Source organism: Anoplopoma fimbria, chromosome 10, assembly GCF_027596085.1.
Source record: "Anoplopoma fimbria isolate UVic2021 breed Golden Eagle Sablefish chromosome 10, Afim_UVic_2022, whole genome shotgun sequence".
NCBI lineage: Eukaryota > Metazoa > Chordata > Actinopteri > Perciformes > Anoplopomatidae > Anoplopoma > Anoplopoma fimbria.
The window spans coordinates 14,010,193-14,027,551 of NC_072458.1; the positions used below are offsets into that span (position 1 = coordinate 14,010,193).

Consider the following 17,359-nt stretch of genomic DNA (forward strand, 5'->3'; position numbering starts at 1 on the left):
AAGCAAAGAAGAGCCAGGCTGAGGTTTGCAAAAGACCATAAGGATTGGACCATAGAGGACTGGGGTAAGGTCATCTTCTCTGATGAGTCCAATTTTCAACTTTGCCCAACACCTGGTCGTGTAATGGTTAGACGGAGACCTGGAGAGGCCTACAAGCCACAGTGTCTCGCACCTACTGTGAAATTTGGTGGAGGATCGGTGATAATCTGAGCGTGTTTCAGCAATCCTGGAATCGGATAGATTTGTCTTTGTGAAGGACGCATGAATCAAGCCAAGTACAAAGTTGTCCTGGAAGAAAACTTGCTTCCTTCTGCTCTGACAATGTTCCCCAACTCCGAGGAGTGGTTTTTCCAGCAGGACAATGCTCCATGCCACACAGCCAGGTCTGTGAAGGTGTGGATGAAGGACCACCAGATCAGGACCCTGTCATGGCCAGCCCAATCTCCAGACCTGAATCCCATTGAAAACCTCTGGAATGTGATCAAGAGGAAGATGGATGGTCACAAGCCATCAAACAAAGCCGAGCTGCTTGAATTTTTGCGCCAGGAGTGGAATAAAGTTACCCAACAGCAATGTGAAAGACTGGTGGAGAGCATGCCAAAACGCATGAAAGCTGTGATTGTAAATCAAGGTTTTTCCAACAAATATTGATTTCTGAACTCTTCCTAAGTTAAAACATTAGTATTGTGTTGTTTAAAAATGTATATGAACTTGTTTTCTTTGCATTATTCCAGATCTGAAAACACTGCATCTTTTTTGTTATTTTGGCCAGTTGTCATTTTCTGCACATAAATGCTCTAAATGACGAAATGATGATGAAATTTGAGAGAAATGTTGTCAATAGTTTATAGAATAAAACAAACATTTTCATTTTACTCAAACACATACCAATAAATAGTAAAACCAGAGAAACTGATAATTTTGAAGTGGTCTCTCGATTTTTTCAAGAGCTGTTTATATAAATTTGAAGTTAGATAATATAGGCTCATTCTCAACCACTCAGAGTCAAGCCAACAGGTGCTCTGCAGATTGACAGATAATTATTTAACTTGAAATGAACAGTGAATATATGCTGAAATGTATTTCTTCAGAATTCAATTCAACGTATATTTCAGGTGTACTAGGACAAACTAACATCTCAGGGATTTTGATGGTTCATGTGAGGTTGTTGTTGACGTGGGCAGAGAGACTTCACTGACAGGGGCATTCTTGTTTCATATGTACCATATGTACTATGAGATCCAGATCAGTCATTATGTTATGAACACACAGCACCACGGTGAATGTGCTGTCAGACACAGACGGATAACTGACCGTCGGTTAAACCCAGTTTAGCTGAGCAGTGTTGAGTCAAGTGTTTTTTTTAAGATTTATTGCTTTTTGATGTTTGACCATGTAACTTAAAACTAATATATTTTTCTTATTGTGGTGAACTGTTATTAAAAAAGAACAATATTGTTATAAATCTTGGAGTACTCTTGGCACCATCCTCAAAGCACCCGCCTCCAAAAAATACTGATCTATTATGTGACTTAATTTTGATGAATTATTATTAAAAGTAAATATTGTTAGCTAGCCTTACCAAACAAAATTGTCTATTTGCTGTGAAAATCAAATTCCCTCACACAAACCTGGAATTAGTCTGGGCCCATTATCCGTCGTAATACCGTTGGGGCTGTAGCTCAGTGTAAGCAGTCCCATCTTTCTGTCTAATCTCTACTCAGACAGATACACACATATACACAAGATCCAGATTAACACTTCACGGGGGAGCCAGAGCTGTTACACGGAGGCTTTCATCTTCGTTTTTAGCCTTTGTTGGTTGCCTTGTGGGATAGAGGATCGAATCTGACCTTTGCATTGATCTCATCCAGCACCTCGTGCTAATCCATAGTGTGAAACCACAGCACCTGTGGGAATTGAGTAATTATCATGCAACGGCAAGCAGGTCTCCTCCCTGTGACAGGTCGGAATGTGTTACTGCTTCTAATATATGGACCACCAGGGATCAATATGGATCTGCTGCTTTGGATCCTGTATTGGCTTTTAATTCCAAATCAATCACAGAAAGAAGAAGACTTTGAAGAAACATTTTGAAGATGGTACCTATTCTACCTCTGAAAAGGGCCCCAAATTGTATTGACTATAGCCACCAATTTCAACCTGAAACTGGGGGCCTGGTCTTTGAACAATGCATAGTGTTAAGAGTAACCCAGCCTAAATTATATTGAAATAAAATTGGGCACATATTTAGTGTATTCTTAAAATGCATGTGTTTGTTGGGTCTCGTTCGGGTTCAGGAATGACCTGAATGGATTGGGGAGTAACAGAAAGAACAACTTTATTATAAAATAATAAATGGACTACTTTTTTGCCAACAGGCATCCCAGCGTGACAAAGCAGCTCGTAGTGAAATTAGCAAACTGCTTAAGATTTCTGGTCCTGCAAAAAAAAATTGTTAATTGAATTTATATGGTAAAATCTGGCAACAGTAAAGTGACGAAAGATTGAAAGGTACTGTGATGGTGTTCCTCTTTTCTGCTATTAATAGAATATATTGTCCACATTTCAGCATTCTTCTTTTCTCTTGTCTTTATTTGCATATTTGTTATTGAGGTAATCCAAAATTAACAGAAAGATTCAAGATCAAGTTACGTGCCTTTACTATTGTGATACTGTTTAGGTTACTGACTACATTTTTTATTATAGTGCAGTGGGTAAGAACTCATATCATACAAATTCTGCAATTTATGAGAAAAGCATGACAGTTAGTAGGCGCCATAAGGTTTATTTTTGGATGTGGAGGGAAGTCAAATTTGATTTGTAGATATGAAGTAGTTATGTACTGTGTATTTCCCTGCTTCAACAGATTGAGTATAGATGGAGAGTTCTGTTTTGTAATAAATCCAGGATATTTACATGTAACAACTCCCCACCAAATTCAACAACGAGAGTGCTAAAACACAAACCTGTGATTTTGTATCATATAAAGTCTGGTCAATGAAGTGCGAAATATGCTGTTGATGAGAAAACATGCAATGTTGAAAAATTTTGGCTATGGAGCAGCTCCAAACTTTATACTTGATGACATCATAAGTTTGAGACTAACTTCTCTGGTTTCTGGCTTTGACAGAGAGTAACTCATATTTATGAAGATTGATTGAACTTTCCTAGACCATGGAAATAACATACTGGAATTCTTCAATTAGGTGGTGTGTCCAATTGGTGGTAAATATGGCTCAATGCCACAGCTTAATGGCCAAGGTTGTCATTTAATGATAATCACCAGCTAATTGGTTACAATCCCCTATTGTTTGAGACCAAGATGTTGTATGAATACTGTGATTAGATAGTTGCTTTTAATAAAAGGTTATCTATTCTTGTCTATTCATTACATTTAATCAAGTGATCAAATAGCCTCATAGCCACAGTACGATGCCTCACTAAGTGGAAATGATGCCTTCTACGACTTGACCTTGATTCGCATAGAGAGCTGGATCAAGACCAGAGGGTGTATAAGAATCGCCTCTCAAGAGCTCGGTTATTTTGCCCAACAGGCCCGGGTCTTCAGAACCACCGTCTGCCTGGATCTAGATATGGTTGTAAAGATAACCCTGGCATCATTTATTTGCATTATAAGAAATGATGTACAGTAGTAAAAAAGGATATGGGTCAAAAAGATAAGATATAAATAAGACAAATTAAAATAATTTTGTGTTTTGTATAGCTTAACCATTTTCCCATTTTTTCTTCAATGATATGATTCATTCTTGTGGTTATTTTTTTAATTTGTCATCATCTTTTAACCAATTCCTTGTATTTTGTTTAATAACTGCTACTTCTATTAATGGAATAAGTCACAATCTTTCTTCCAGGTCTCTTTCCCAAATAATAAAATTATTTAGTTTAAGCATTTTGAGAAATACCAAAAATATGAAATAGTTCTTTAATAGAATTTTTCAAGAAGCTATGGCCTACCATAACTATAATATGTTCTTTGACATCTACACACGACATTCCCATCAGCATCTTGAAGTAACATTCTCTCTGTACTTACTTGAAAGTCTGAGTCTTCAGATAATGAATTGTAATCCTCTATGTGTGTTCTTTCCAATAGTTTGATTGGATGAAATTAATTTTTCCATTTATTTTTTATATTGACATCCATTTGTTTATCTTAATGGTTTACTTATTTTAACCATCTTAGTTAATATTTAGTTTCGACCGCACAGTCCCACAGCTAGGATTTATGTTCAATATCCCCCTTTTTTTGTAAAACATCCAAAAGGTAACTTCTCCCTTGTAAGAATCTAAATGAATGAGTGTATTGTGAATTGGCTAGAACATTTTGTGACATAAACTTTTCAAAAGATTTCATTTCTTTATCCCCAAACATTTGTCCAAATTTACATAAACCTTTTCAACCTTTAGTAATTGTGATGCACAATTACTTGAGAGAACGCAGGGCAGAAGCCTACACACCACCCACAGTGGCTGACTGGGAGAGTGCAGCCCATGAGATGGTCCCAGGAGTGTGGAGGAGAGACGGCCAAGGGGCATTTTAAAATGTGGCCGGTTGCAGGACACACAATCCCACTCTGCAGGTCCAAAGAGCTAGGGGACATTATGAAATACTACATCAGTATGAGGATTTATCAGAGGTTCACTTTACCCTTTATGGAATCAAAACAGGGTCAAAAGTATTGTAGCTGAGTACCACCATATCTCAATGTTATTATCATTTTGTATGAATACATTTAAATGTTTGAATGTGTAAAAATATTTAGAACAAATGCATTTCAATGTTTGAATGTATAAAAGAATATCTGAAAACAATCTATTTAATTTTTGAATTCGAATGGACAAAAGATTTGCACAAATATGTTCTAATGTGTGAGTGCATAACGAAGATTTGCTCAAAGATTTTCAGTAACAAAAAGGTTTTCAGCCAAAAAAAACAACTGCTTTAGCTGTGATGTAATGTAACTGAGTACATTTAGGCTAATGATGTAGTGTACTTGAATACAATTTTGAGATACTCGTACTCAAGTATTTTTTTACTATTAAGTAGTATATAATAATATAGTTGATGAAATACTTGAATTCTCCACCTTAACCTTAACCAGCTGCAACATTAACGTGATAAACACATTAATGCATCAATACTTATAATCCAATAATATAAAAGAATAAATGGAAATGGGCCATTCTGCGGTATTCTCTTTGGTATTACCTTTACTTAAGTAAACGATTTGAGGAAATGTTTCAACTACTATATTATTATATACTACTTAATAATTATAATAACACACCATAGTTTATAATTACGTAAAATGGAAATACTTAAGTGCAAGTACCTAACAAATTGTATTCAAGTACAGTACTTGAGAAGCCAAACTTATTTAGTTACAGTGCACCACTGCTAGAGCACAAAACCAGCTTTTATTTACACTATAAAGGTCATTATCATATAGTGAATTAAAATATTGATCTATCTCTAATCAAGACACGAGTAGGCCTACAAAGTACTGGAAGGCTGCCAATGCACTTTAATGATGACTGTTCTCTAGATACTCTTTTTGTTTTGTTAAGTTAACCTCTGACTGTCTTTTAATCATTTTTAAACCGAGCTCTAAGTTGCAGCTGTTCTTGGAACTAAGACGCTGTGGTACAGTATGTCCAAGAGGAATGAAAATCAGCTTTTTTTCTACTTTTGATGTGTAAACAACAGCTGTGCAAAAACAAAATGTTCTTTCAAACTTATTTTATTTTTCAAAACTCAACTAATTATTGTCCTTACGTACAGTCATGACAGCACTTGGTGGAGGAGTCCTAACCCCCCTCTTAGCTGACAGCAGGCACACTGCTCCTCAAACCACAGACGGCCCCATTTGATTCTCTCGCCACATTTTCATTCACTCAGGTTTAAATTTTCAATCAAATCTTCCAATTGCAACGGAGCTTTGTATCATCTTAGCGTAGCAAGCTGCTGTTTGACGTGCCGCCTGTCAACTTGACTGAAAGCCATCAGGAATGCTTTGCCACTCAACTTCTTTTGCGACGACGAGTGGGCGCTGCTTGTGTCTGGAGTCTGCCCCCCCTCGAGTTCCTCATAAATCAAATAGATTGAATAAAAAGCCATCGTCTCAGTGATGATAATCAGCTCCTTCGAGTACAGAATAATGCCACAGTGAGTCCCACTGTGCAGATAAGATGTTGGTTATTTCTGGACTCCGCTTTAGAGTTTAGTTTGTGAGTGAGTGAAAGATGACCATGCAGTGATGGACATGTACTGCATCTATTAATGTGATTGTGATTGCTTATATAAGATCTTTCAGTATACTCTCTTCAGGATCAGTTATCACATGGTACTGCACATCTTTCACTTATTCATATACTGTAATATATCTGTGACAGGGCATTTGTCAAACTATAGAGGGATCAGAAAGCTTCCTGGTGTTTATGAGTTAATTAGTCTCCATGGGTTTTAAGTGGCTGCTCAGATACCAGGGCGAGCCTCTTTGATGGGCTCAGGTCCTACTGAGACCTGACCTTTGACTCAGCTTCAGTCTACATTGGCTGGTACAAATATTCTTCAAAGCATGGAGTGTTATCTGGCTATGTCCATTGATGAGTGCTTTTTTACATTGGACTGTTCAGACTGTTCAGTTTAACTTCCTGGTTTATTAGCAGTAGAAATGAAAACTCAAACTAAAGGTTATTACACCTCATAAAAGTGGGAAAGTGATGGATGGTACATGGGAAATACAGAACACTGCCATTCCTAAAGCCTTACTAGTAGTGGAATTAAACATGAAAATGTTTTATCTTTCTGTTACATTGGAGGAACGTTCATAGGGTCTTTAAAAGGGTTCATCCTTCTGGGAGCATGACAGTACTTTGCCAATTTCATGACTACCCATTATCTACCCATTAAAGAAGTTGACATTGTTGCCAGAAGATGGTGCTAGAGAAAAAACAAGTAGCGTTTAATATGAAGAAAGTTTATTTTTGGGGGAGAATGAACCTAAAAACCAAGTCCTTTGAACTTAATGGCAAAATATGTAGTCTCCTCGTAAATTATGTGAACAGAACAAAAATGATTCACATGATCATTTTCTGATCTGCCACAGCTATGGTTAATGTTTGGTCATGTTTACGTACAACAAGACTAAGAGTCTGCATCCATGCTGCTGAGTCTGTCAGTAAGCAGTAAACACAAAGTACAGATGAGGGAGATTGGAATTTCAGTTTCGAAGGTATTGTGCTGCATGATTGAGTCCGAAAACACCAAAATGAGTTTTCGTTTTTGCACTTCCGTTTTCTCAAAGTCGGCAGGTCTTTTGGATGGGTTTTTGGATAGCTGCTTGTAAAAAGGTCTGTGGTTGCTTAAGGAACATTTTGTTCTACAACATAAAATATGTCGGTAAATAACCCTCTCATGATTTTTGAAGTGTCTTATAAAAGGCAGTTGCTTACAAGTGGCTAAATTAGATGACTAAATGTCACCATGCCAAACACTAGTTAGCCTTTATCTTTGGCGGTGACGTGAAGTCATGCATTCGTGGTGTTGCTCCATTGTCGCCTTACATTAGCTTTTTACTTCAGGCAATTGTATTCAAGCTTAAAAAATCATTCTAGTTGTGTTAATTTGTGAAGATTATCTTGCTCAACAAAATGTGCAGGTATAAAAGTTTGTCCAGCACCATGCTTGTTTTCTGCAATAATCCAAAAGCCGATCCAGTTGACTTTTTGTAGGGGGAACCCATGTGATGCTAACTTTCGGGATGGTATGTAGCACTCTATTTGTTCATAAGGGAAGAATCTAAAAATGTTAAGCTCGATAGGCCCTTCTTCTGTTCTAGACACAGGAGTCATTATTTACACATCACCAGCTTACTTCCTTGACAAGTAAATGTGAAAATTTTGATTTAGGAATTTGAACAAACATTGCTGTTTTTCTTGTGTAGACAATCGTATATCAAACAATGTAGGCTACCATAATGGCTATCTTCCCATTAGATCTTAATATCTCTTGAGTACAAATTCCATTTTTTTGTCCTGAAGGTGGCATAGGTCAAGAGGTCACAATACATAATTGAATTCCTCCTCTGTGGACCAGATTTAATGACAGTCTTGCCAGTAGTTGGACCTAAAGACAGACTAACCAAATTACCAGCATTATCATCCACAGACCACAGCTGCAAAATGTAGTCATACATTTTTTAAAAATTGTGGCATGGAGTAAGTGTGCAGGCGTTACCTTTTTCCTTTTGGGAGCTGTTGTGTGCACCTAATCGACGTGCGTATAATTCAGTTCACCAAGGTTACATAGTTTTTAAGTGAAAATGTGAGAGGAAAACTAAGAACAGTGTTTTGGCCAGGTCTGTCCATCATCTATAAATCCATCCACATACTTCTCTACAGCCACCAGCTCCATCTCTTCCCGGGGATCTGAAGGTGTTCCCGGATCACTGATGTGAATACAATCCCTCCAGTGTGTCACAGTTTCGGCCCACGGGTTCTCTTCCCAGCTGCATGGGCCAAGAATAGCTCCTGGCCTCCCCGACCATTTTAACTGGCTCCTTTCAACACGGAGAAGCGGAGGTGCCACTCCAGTCTCTGTCCTGACCTGGGTTGGGTCCAGACAACCTGAGGGATTAGGACTGGGACTATGCTACCACTGGTAAAAACAAGGACCACAGTACAATTCACCTAACCACAAGTTCATGCTGTCAGCCTAAGGAAGAGTTTAAGGCACTGTGCACAAATGATATGGGGGTGGGAGGAGGTCAGAGAGGGGGGAGGGGTTCCTTTTTATTATTTAGGTATGGGGAGGGGTGTCAGATTTTTCTTTTACTGAGCTGGGTAGTTTTTTGTTTTTTTACTTTTTGTCATCCCAAATTATTTCTCTAATGCATTTTCTTGTAAAATAAAGATTGAACTGTAACATCACAAAACAATATTCATTTTGATGTTTGGTCAAGGGAAGGGCAGGTTGCAAAGAGGTTCTAGCTTTTTTATAAAATAAAATATAAGTAATATATAATTCAATCGTTGGGCTTTTAACGTCTATATATGTCTCTCTATAATATCATCAAACTAATCAAAAAACTACAAAAAAAATTCAGTGGGATGAAAAAAACAAGATGCTGTTCTTTTACAAAGATTAAAGAGTCCTCTCCTCTCACCACCAAACAGACTGTCCTTAGATGTCCTCAGTCTAATGTTTGCTGTGTGACAACATGATCTCTTGAAGATTCTTCCAGTGATAATTCGTTATGAAACTATCTGTACGCACTCTAAGCTCTGACCGCCGAATGGTGTGAGTGAGTAAGAGATGTGTGAAAACACAAAACCAGAGCCGTCGCTCGAACTGGAAGGAGAGGGGAAAAAAGCCAAAGCTAACACGTTATGTCACATCATTGTGTGGCTCCAGAGCTTTTGAGCGTGGTGCGATGGTGGTGTGTGTGTGTGTGTGTGTGTGTGTGTGTGTGTGTGTGTGTGTGTGTGTGTGTGGGAGTGAGTATGTGAGCTGGTATCGAGCGTGTCGCTGCCGGGGTGCTCCGCTGCAGAACTCACCACCGTAAGCTGGCGGAAACATGCCCAGATGAAATGTCATGCCTTTTCAAGAAGTTGTCACTCAGAAGACGGACTCTATTCTCTCCGCTGCCTCTTCGCATTAGGCTCCTGATTAATGACCCCCCCCTCCCCTGTCCCCCAACTACCATTCAACACAATCTCTGTGCATCCGAGAAACAGATATAACCTCACCATGAATCCACAGTGATGAGACTTTCCAGTCAAAGTAACGTGCACATGTCCAATGTTTCGCAAATGGGACAGACTGATTTTTGATCACCTGATCAATTTCTAACTGAGGCCTCTGGTTTGACGGCAGCACAGATGGCTGCTGACTCAGAGGTGCTGGTGAGGCTGGTGGTAAGGACAAAAAGATGGGACTACTTAAGTAACAATGAACTGTGGGGGTTGTAACTGCAATCATGGCCGATCATATAGTTATTCCAAACTAATTTCCATCAGTGTTGTATTGATAAGACCTGAGCATGCAGCTACACAGAGCAATGTGATCTTAGAACTAAGAAATGAACTGTGTATGCATAACATAGAATATCATGTAAAATGAGATTAAGCATACATTAATATATTTCTGTGTTATTGGGGCATCATAACATTAACTCTGCTACTCAGTGAAGCTGCATAAATAATATGATTCCTCACTATGAGTAACCAGTAGATTGATCAGCTGTCTATTATTTAGACAGCATCAATCAAACATTGTACAGAGGTGTTTAAAGGCTACAATTTGTCATACATGATGATGTATCCTACAAAATACATGTTTATTTCTCTGCAGTGGCAGTAAACATAACACACAGGCCAACGGCAACAATGTTCAGAGCTTATCAAGATGAACAGCAACTTTAAACCGTATAAACAACAGGACCATAACTGTGTACTGAGAGCCTTTCCATCAGACTCCCTGATTTCCATCAGAGACGAGGAGAGTCTGGCTGGTTATCTCTGTCTACCAGCTCTACATCACGTCGTGGGAGAAACAGGGGTTGGTCAGGATCCCAGTGTCCCCTGACCCCCTACGTCACACACTATGTAGCCACGCCTCCTACAGTTTGTTGCTCCCTCATCCCTCTGTTGCCTTGTTTAAATATGCTGTGAGGCAGAGTATTAACCCTTAATTTCTTTTTTTGTCACCAAAAACATGAGGGGTTTATCCTCTGGGGATTAGATATATAGATATAGTAGATATAATGGATGTAAGATTTGAAGACACTTTGTTATTGAAAAAGGGTTGGTCACATGGAAATACCTGGTAAAAGTATTATGGAGTGGTATGATATCTTACAAAAGTTAGTTTGTTATTTTTGTGCATTTGTTCAGCACCAAAGAATGGCCAAAAACCTGCTTGGTTAGGTTTAGGAAAATATTGTGGTTTGGGTTAAAGTAATAAGGCATTACATAAAGGGGCTTAATTTGAAATGTCTGAGCCGCGAGATAGCAGCTAACAGTGCCATCAGTATAAACAACAGAAACAATGTTGACAGAGCTACCAGTCTCATCCTGAGGGGGAGCAGAAGGGAGGGGCCTAACATGGACACCACCATCAGTCTGGACTGTTGTCAGATGTAGTCGATTATATTACTACACTATCTCTTATAAATGTTTTGTTTACTGTTAGATTAATGCTCTAAATATTGTGTAGAGAATTATTATATATTATTAGTACGGAAGTTACATGTAAAATAAGTCGATGTTGACTTCTGGGTTTTTGTTAATATTTTCATTAGACCACCCATCAATCCTGATGGATGAAAATCAATTATCTTTTGGGGTTGTGGATATAAACAACAAATGTAATGCCAATTAGAACAGCAAACTACTTAGAACTGATCTGAGAAGAAGAGAACAGAGAAGATCCATTGACACACTTAATATTAGAACTGGCACAAATAGGCATTTTTCGGAGTTTACATTGCTAAGAGATATTTGAGGTTTGAAACCCTATGGTTACAGGCATCACACTCTTCACAGTGAGAGTGTCTCTGGTGCTTCCATTTAACCCTGGTTGTTACTCATATGTACCAATGTGTGCCTGGAGGGATATGCAGGAGACATTTCCCAATGTCAAAATAATAAAAATGTTAGTTTGAAAATATGCTTTTTTTTACTGAACAGATGCCATCTCTGATAAAAAATGATTGCCGTCCTTGAGGCGTCAAATATCAAAGCTGAGATGGGGGATTTTAGAGTCTTTGGTACTTCTGTTGCCAGATGCTATTGAAGGTTCTGCTGTAAACAGCATGTTTTACTTTAAATGAAGACTAAAGACCAAGTACAAAGTGATTTTTTTGCAAAACAAAGATATATTGTCTCACACAGCATGTAATATTAATCCACAAAAAATGTTATAAGATAAAATACTTCGGATGTATCCTGTTGATTTATTAGAAATTCCGAAATCATTGGCAACATGTAGACATGTTTAAATGGGGGAAAGGTTTCTTATTGTTTTCACTGTGATTTTCACGAGGCACAGATATGCAGCAATACAACCCTAAAAATACATTTGAAGCAGGCTGCAGACATCATCTAATAGATACAACCCTAAAAAAAAACCCTACTGAGTAATTGACTTTGAATAATTGATGCTCTCCCTAGCCCCCTATTTATTTTCATGAAGGCTGAGGCGAATGTTCAGGAGGTAAGAGGGGGAGAGGAAAGTTTTATCACTGTTCGGTCTAGGAAGTAGCATGATGGTGATTAAGATGTAACTGCAGAATGTATTAAATTTCCCAGCCTTTGGTGGCAGATTCGCTAGAAAAGGTAAAGTAGAATATGCCTTATCATTTATTTTAAAACCATGATGACATGAAGTGATAATTATTCTCTAGAATAAAGGATGAACAAGTAGATTGTAAGTACAGGTAGCAGATGTCTTCAATACAGCCTTTCATTGTGTAAGACACTGAGTCTAGTAGTATTTTACTCAGTTACATTTGGATACATTCATCCCATAACTTTTATTAATGTATTATTTTATGCATTCATGAACAGTTTAGAGGCAGGTGGTCAGCTGTTCCGCGGTCTGCTGGCTCGTTCCTACTGCTGAAGCTACAGCAGGAGTGAGGTTAACGCTATGGCTGTCAAATAGCGCTAGCAGCTAATATTCACGACCCACAGTGTATGAGTGTCGCTCAAGTTCACGTTGCAAACAGATACAGTCAGTTCACAGAACATGAGCATGTTCAATAACACGTGCTTTTAGCACGTTTGAGCACTATAGACTGTGGTCTGGTAAAATTGGTAGCTAGCTACATTTAAAACATAATGGAAGGAAACATTTATAGCTGTAATTTCTGCTGGCTGGCGTTTTAAATTGCTTTTGTATCTAGAAAATGTATACCAACTAGGAAATGGTGTCTAGCTAGTTAACGCACATGGTGGAGGTTAACCTACATGATTGTGAAGATAATTGGCTAGCTGGCCAGCTAATGATCATGTGTATGCGCCAGTCCATCCCTGTTGAATCTGGTCATCCTAGTTGGCTTCCCACCAAGCGTCAACTTTAAGTTATTTTATTGTCAGTTACAGTAACAGCAGCAGCATAGAAAAACATGTGTCAGATACTGTAAACTGTGTGTCTAAATGTGCTCTCAGATATACTGTAGGTTCTGTGATATATACTAAGGAATCTGAAAAAAATAATGTCTGCATCTCTATGTATTCTTGAGCAGACTAGCTATGTCCTCCGGTGTATACTGACGGTAATCAACTTCCCTGCTCTAATGTCGAGAATTACGATGACTGAAATTTGAATTAACGTTGTGGAGCATCTACTTGTAGACAAAAATGGTCACACCATAGACAGTATATAGGAGGTGGACGTAGTCATTGTGATGCCTCCCATTGATTTGTGGACGTTTTGAAGCCCTTGAGTTTGGCGATTTCGCCGTCGCAATGTTGTTTTATTTTGCAACAAATGAGTGGAGGTTACCATATTTGGAATGCAGAGCAGAGATGTAGAGACGCGGTATACTGCTCTGGTATTGGCAGCGACCTGTCAATCACAGTAAGCCCGCCCTAAATCATACACCACTTTAGGGTCTATTTTACTCTAAATGGACCATAATTTACTAAATGAACATCATGCTGTATTGAAGTGAGAGAGAGTCATTTTCTCATAGACTTCTATACAATCAGACTTGTTTTTGCATCCGGAGGAGTCCTCCCCTGCTGGACAGTAGAGAGAATGCAAGTTTTAAGACCCTTCCACATTGGCTTCACGCGGCAAAACCGGAGGTTGTCGCCTGGGTCACAGGCTATTATTTCTGATTTTCAAAGCTCATGGTGAGACGCTGGATGCCATTGGAGCTACTGGGGTGAGGAGAAGCACTTATACAAACCTTCAGCACAGTCTCATGATTTCGGCAGTTCATTTTGAGAACACTTTGCGTTGTTGGACTGATTAAAATGAGAACTGATGTTCTCGACTGTTCTCTGCTAGACGGATGATTTTCTTTAACACATACTTTATGTTTTGTGAATGTTAAATGCACTTCTGCAAGTACTCAGCACAGTAACAGGGTTTAAGCCGTACATTTGGAAAATGCGAGAAGAAAAACACTGATATTGACCCACTCACTGACTGATTATAGTAAGAGCTGATGATCTCGACTCTTCTCTGTTCAGACAGAAGATTTTCTTTAACACATACTATACAGTATGTGTGAATTTTAAATGCACTTATGGAAGTCTTCAGCACAGTCTCTGGATTGAAGCAGTTCATTTAAATTGACTGATTATAATAAGTCCTGATGGGGTAACTACAATCTCTCTACAAGATGATCTTCTGTTTACTCAGTAGGTATCGGAGATTCGTATGTTAAAAGGGGAGTTAGGTATATTTCAACCTGGAACCTATTTTCCCATGTTTTTGTATCCAAGGCTGGGTTGTTTAGAAAGGACCCTGAAGAGAAATAAAACTTTCCAAAAACCTTATGTTTGACCCGGTCTCTTTTTATTTTGTAGTCTCGCTTGAGGAAAATGATCCCATTGTGTAATCGGAGCGGGGCAACATGTGCCACTCTTTACAGCTTTCTTCATTTGTCGACTTAGGGTTTGCATACGTCACAACATTAGCCAGCCTGATCCGGGACAGTGATGCGTCTGCATCAGGCGGCAACCTCCGGTTCGGCCGAGTGAAGCAGATGTGGAAGTGTCTTAAAACTTGCATTCTTGCTACTGGCCAGCAGGGGGCGACTGCTGGCCAGTAGCAAGAAATGCAATTGTATGGAAGTCTATGAGAAAATTAAATTGAAAAAACTTCTCTCTTCATTTATTACCTCTGTAAACATTTTAAACATGAGTTTATGGACTCAATCTTTTTTGTTTCAATTCTTCTTCAATACAGCATGTTGTTCATTTAGTAAATTATGGTCCAATTAGAGTCAAATAGACAATAAAGCAGAGTATGCTTTAGGGCGGGCTTACTCTGATTGAAAGGTCTCTACCAGAGCTGTATATGTCTCTCCGTTCCTACTCTGCACTCATTGGTTTTGAAAACAAACAACATGGTGACAGCAATATTCCTTGATGATTCTGAGACTCCCTATAGCTTCTCGGCCAGTCAGCAGCTCGTTCAACCTCCTCTACCTGTTTCCCCTCTTTCTTTTCTCTTACTCTCTCTCCTAGTTCGCGCTTAGTTTCTAGGGGCTCTTCATCTGTTTTCCCCGGCTCAAATAAATGTGGAGCAACCCATGAATTCAAAGACCTCATGCAGATTGTCAGAATCAGCTAAATATTCAGCCGTAACATCGAAAATCTGTTAGGTTACACCGAGCTTGTGACGACCGGTGGCACACAGTGGATCTGTTTAGTGAAAACTTGAAAAGCTGGTTTTGGTACACAGGAGATCAGTCAGCAAAGCAAACAAATCCAAAAGGGTAAACTAACACAAGGAAAAAAGCTGAGACGGTAGACAGAAGTACATAGACGACCTGACAAGGTGCAGACTACACAGGGTTAAATACACTCGGAACAGGGGCTGATGAGGGCGGAACTAATTAGAGGCAGGGCAGACAATAAACACTGGCGGGAAACACACTGAAGCAGGAAGTGGAAAATCTGAGGATAAATAACCAAATACAACAAGACGCACATGAGACATGACAAACACATCAAACCGCACGGTCGGTACTCGCCTTTTTACTGTGGAGACTGTTGAGCGAGAATCTCTTACATCAACAATCATAGCCTGTCAGTGGCAAAAACATGCACTTGGAGTGGATGTTAATGAGAGGCTGCCACATACAGCGCTCTCCCTCAATACTGGACAAATTTGAGAAATTGTTGTCCCAGTCGTTTGTCATATTATGACATTTTTATATTATAAGTGAGGGCTTGAAATAAGCCCAGTGGGTTTTTTTGCCTCTTCCCTCACTGTGATATTATACATTTTCCAATATTTATCTGTGTTATGTTTGTGGTTTCTTTTTAATTGTGCTATAATACTAAACTAAACTTCTCCTCATTGCCATCCCAGTATACAAGAAGAGGAGAGACATTGTCTTGCTATCAAGGTTCTAATGAAAGGCACTGGATCAAATTTGTCTAAAGTGGTCAACAAACAGAACTGAAGACGGGCTTGCTTCACCTAACCTGTTGCTGCTCTAGCTGGCTAGTGTCATTAACGGCGGCAAATCGTCTCTCGCACTCACAGTTCATATTTTTGAAATAATGTTGTGCAGTTGGAATAATGAAAACTCCTGAACATTAGTAAGCTTTGAAAATACATTTTAGTGACAATTGCAAGTGACAAATAATTGTCCTATGATTTTACAGACCCCTAGAAATTATGCTATTGGGGATTTCAGTGGTCAGAAGTGTCATTAAAGGGGTCTCAGGACCCCGAGAGCTCCTGTATTTTGCACATTGCACTTTGTTATCACAGCTCATATCACAGCTGCAGTTCAGTGAAATCACATCTGCCAAAATGGTGATCAATCTTATTTTTTATTAAATTCTACCACGACTTGGTAGTAATTGATCTCATGGTAGATGTTGAAGATGCTTGTTTTATGATAGGTTCTGGTTTATTGTAGATAAACACGCTCCTGCTTGAAGGTTTAGAATGAAAGGACTAGAGAATGCTTGGTTCTGGCCGACCTGGCTAAAAGTTACTCTTTCTCTCAACATGGCACTGCCTCTGGTTCCCTTCTCAAACAGTCTGTGCCTTTAAACACTTCACCATCCTCTGACATGCCTGTTGATTGTAGGTCTAGTTATTTTTTTTTTTTATGGCCAGCCCTTTTATTTTATTAATTTCTCTGTTGATGGACTTTACAGAGCTTTTCTTTCACTGGACATTAACAAACTTGCAGGTCCAGCTGATTTTATTGTTAAACCTTAAATGAGCATTTTTTTAAATCTCACTCTCACTCAGAATGTATTCCCTATCATTTTGGAATCTGCCCATGTTCTCTTTCTGTCTAAAGGGGAAACCCCACTTCACTTAAAAATTACAGGCCTATTTCCAACTTGGCAAATTATCCATTAAAGTAGTTTCTGAGTGCTAATAATAGTCTGGCATTGTACCAGTCTGGCTTCAGGAAAGAAACTAGTACCATCACTGCTTTCCTCAAGGTTGTTTACAAAATCATTGCATCACTGGATCTATTGTCGGTTTAGCACGTGCAGGGCTTCCTCTAGAAGCAGTAATAATTATGACGAGAGTAAAGGAAGAAGTCAGCTTATGTAGGCTGTGTTTGAACTCACATACTAACATACCACTCATGCTAGTCATACTATGTGTAACGTCAGT

The 17,359-nt window shown here is 38.8% G+C and overlaps 1 protein-coding gene across 1 annotated transcript in view; it reads left to right on the forward strand.

Moving 5' to 3' along the window:
* The first annotated feature begins 321 nt into the window (after positions 1 to 321).
* Positions 322 to 17,359, forward strand: part of LOC129097678 (uncharacterized) — a 33,800-nt gene continuing 16,762 nt past the window's right edge. Inside the window, exon 1 of the mRNA XM_054606588.1 lies at positions 322 to 621. Within this exon, the coding sequence (XP_054462563.1) occupies positions 322 to 621 (300 nt within the window). The remainder of the gene's footprint in view (positions 622 to 17,359) is intronic.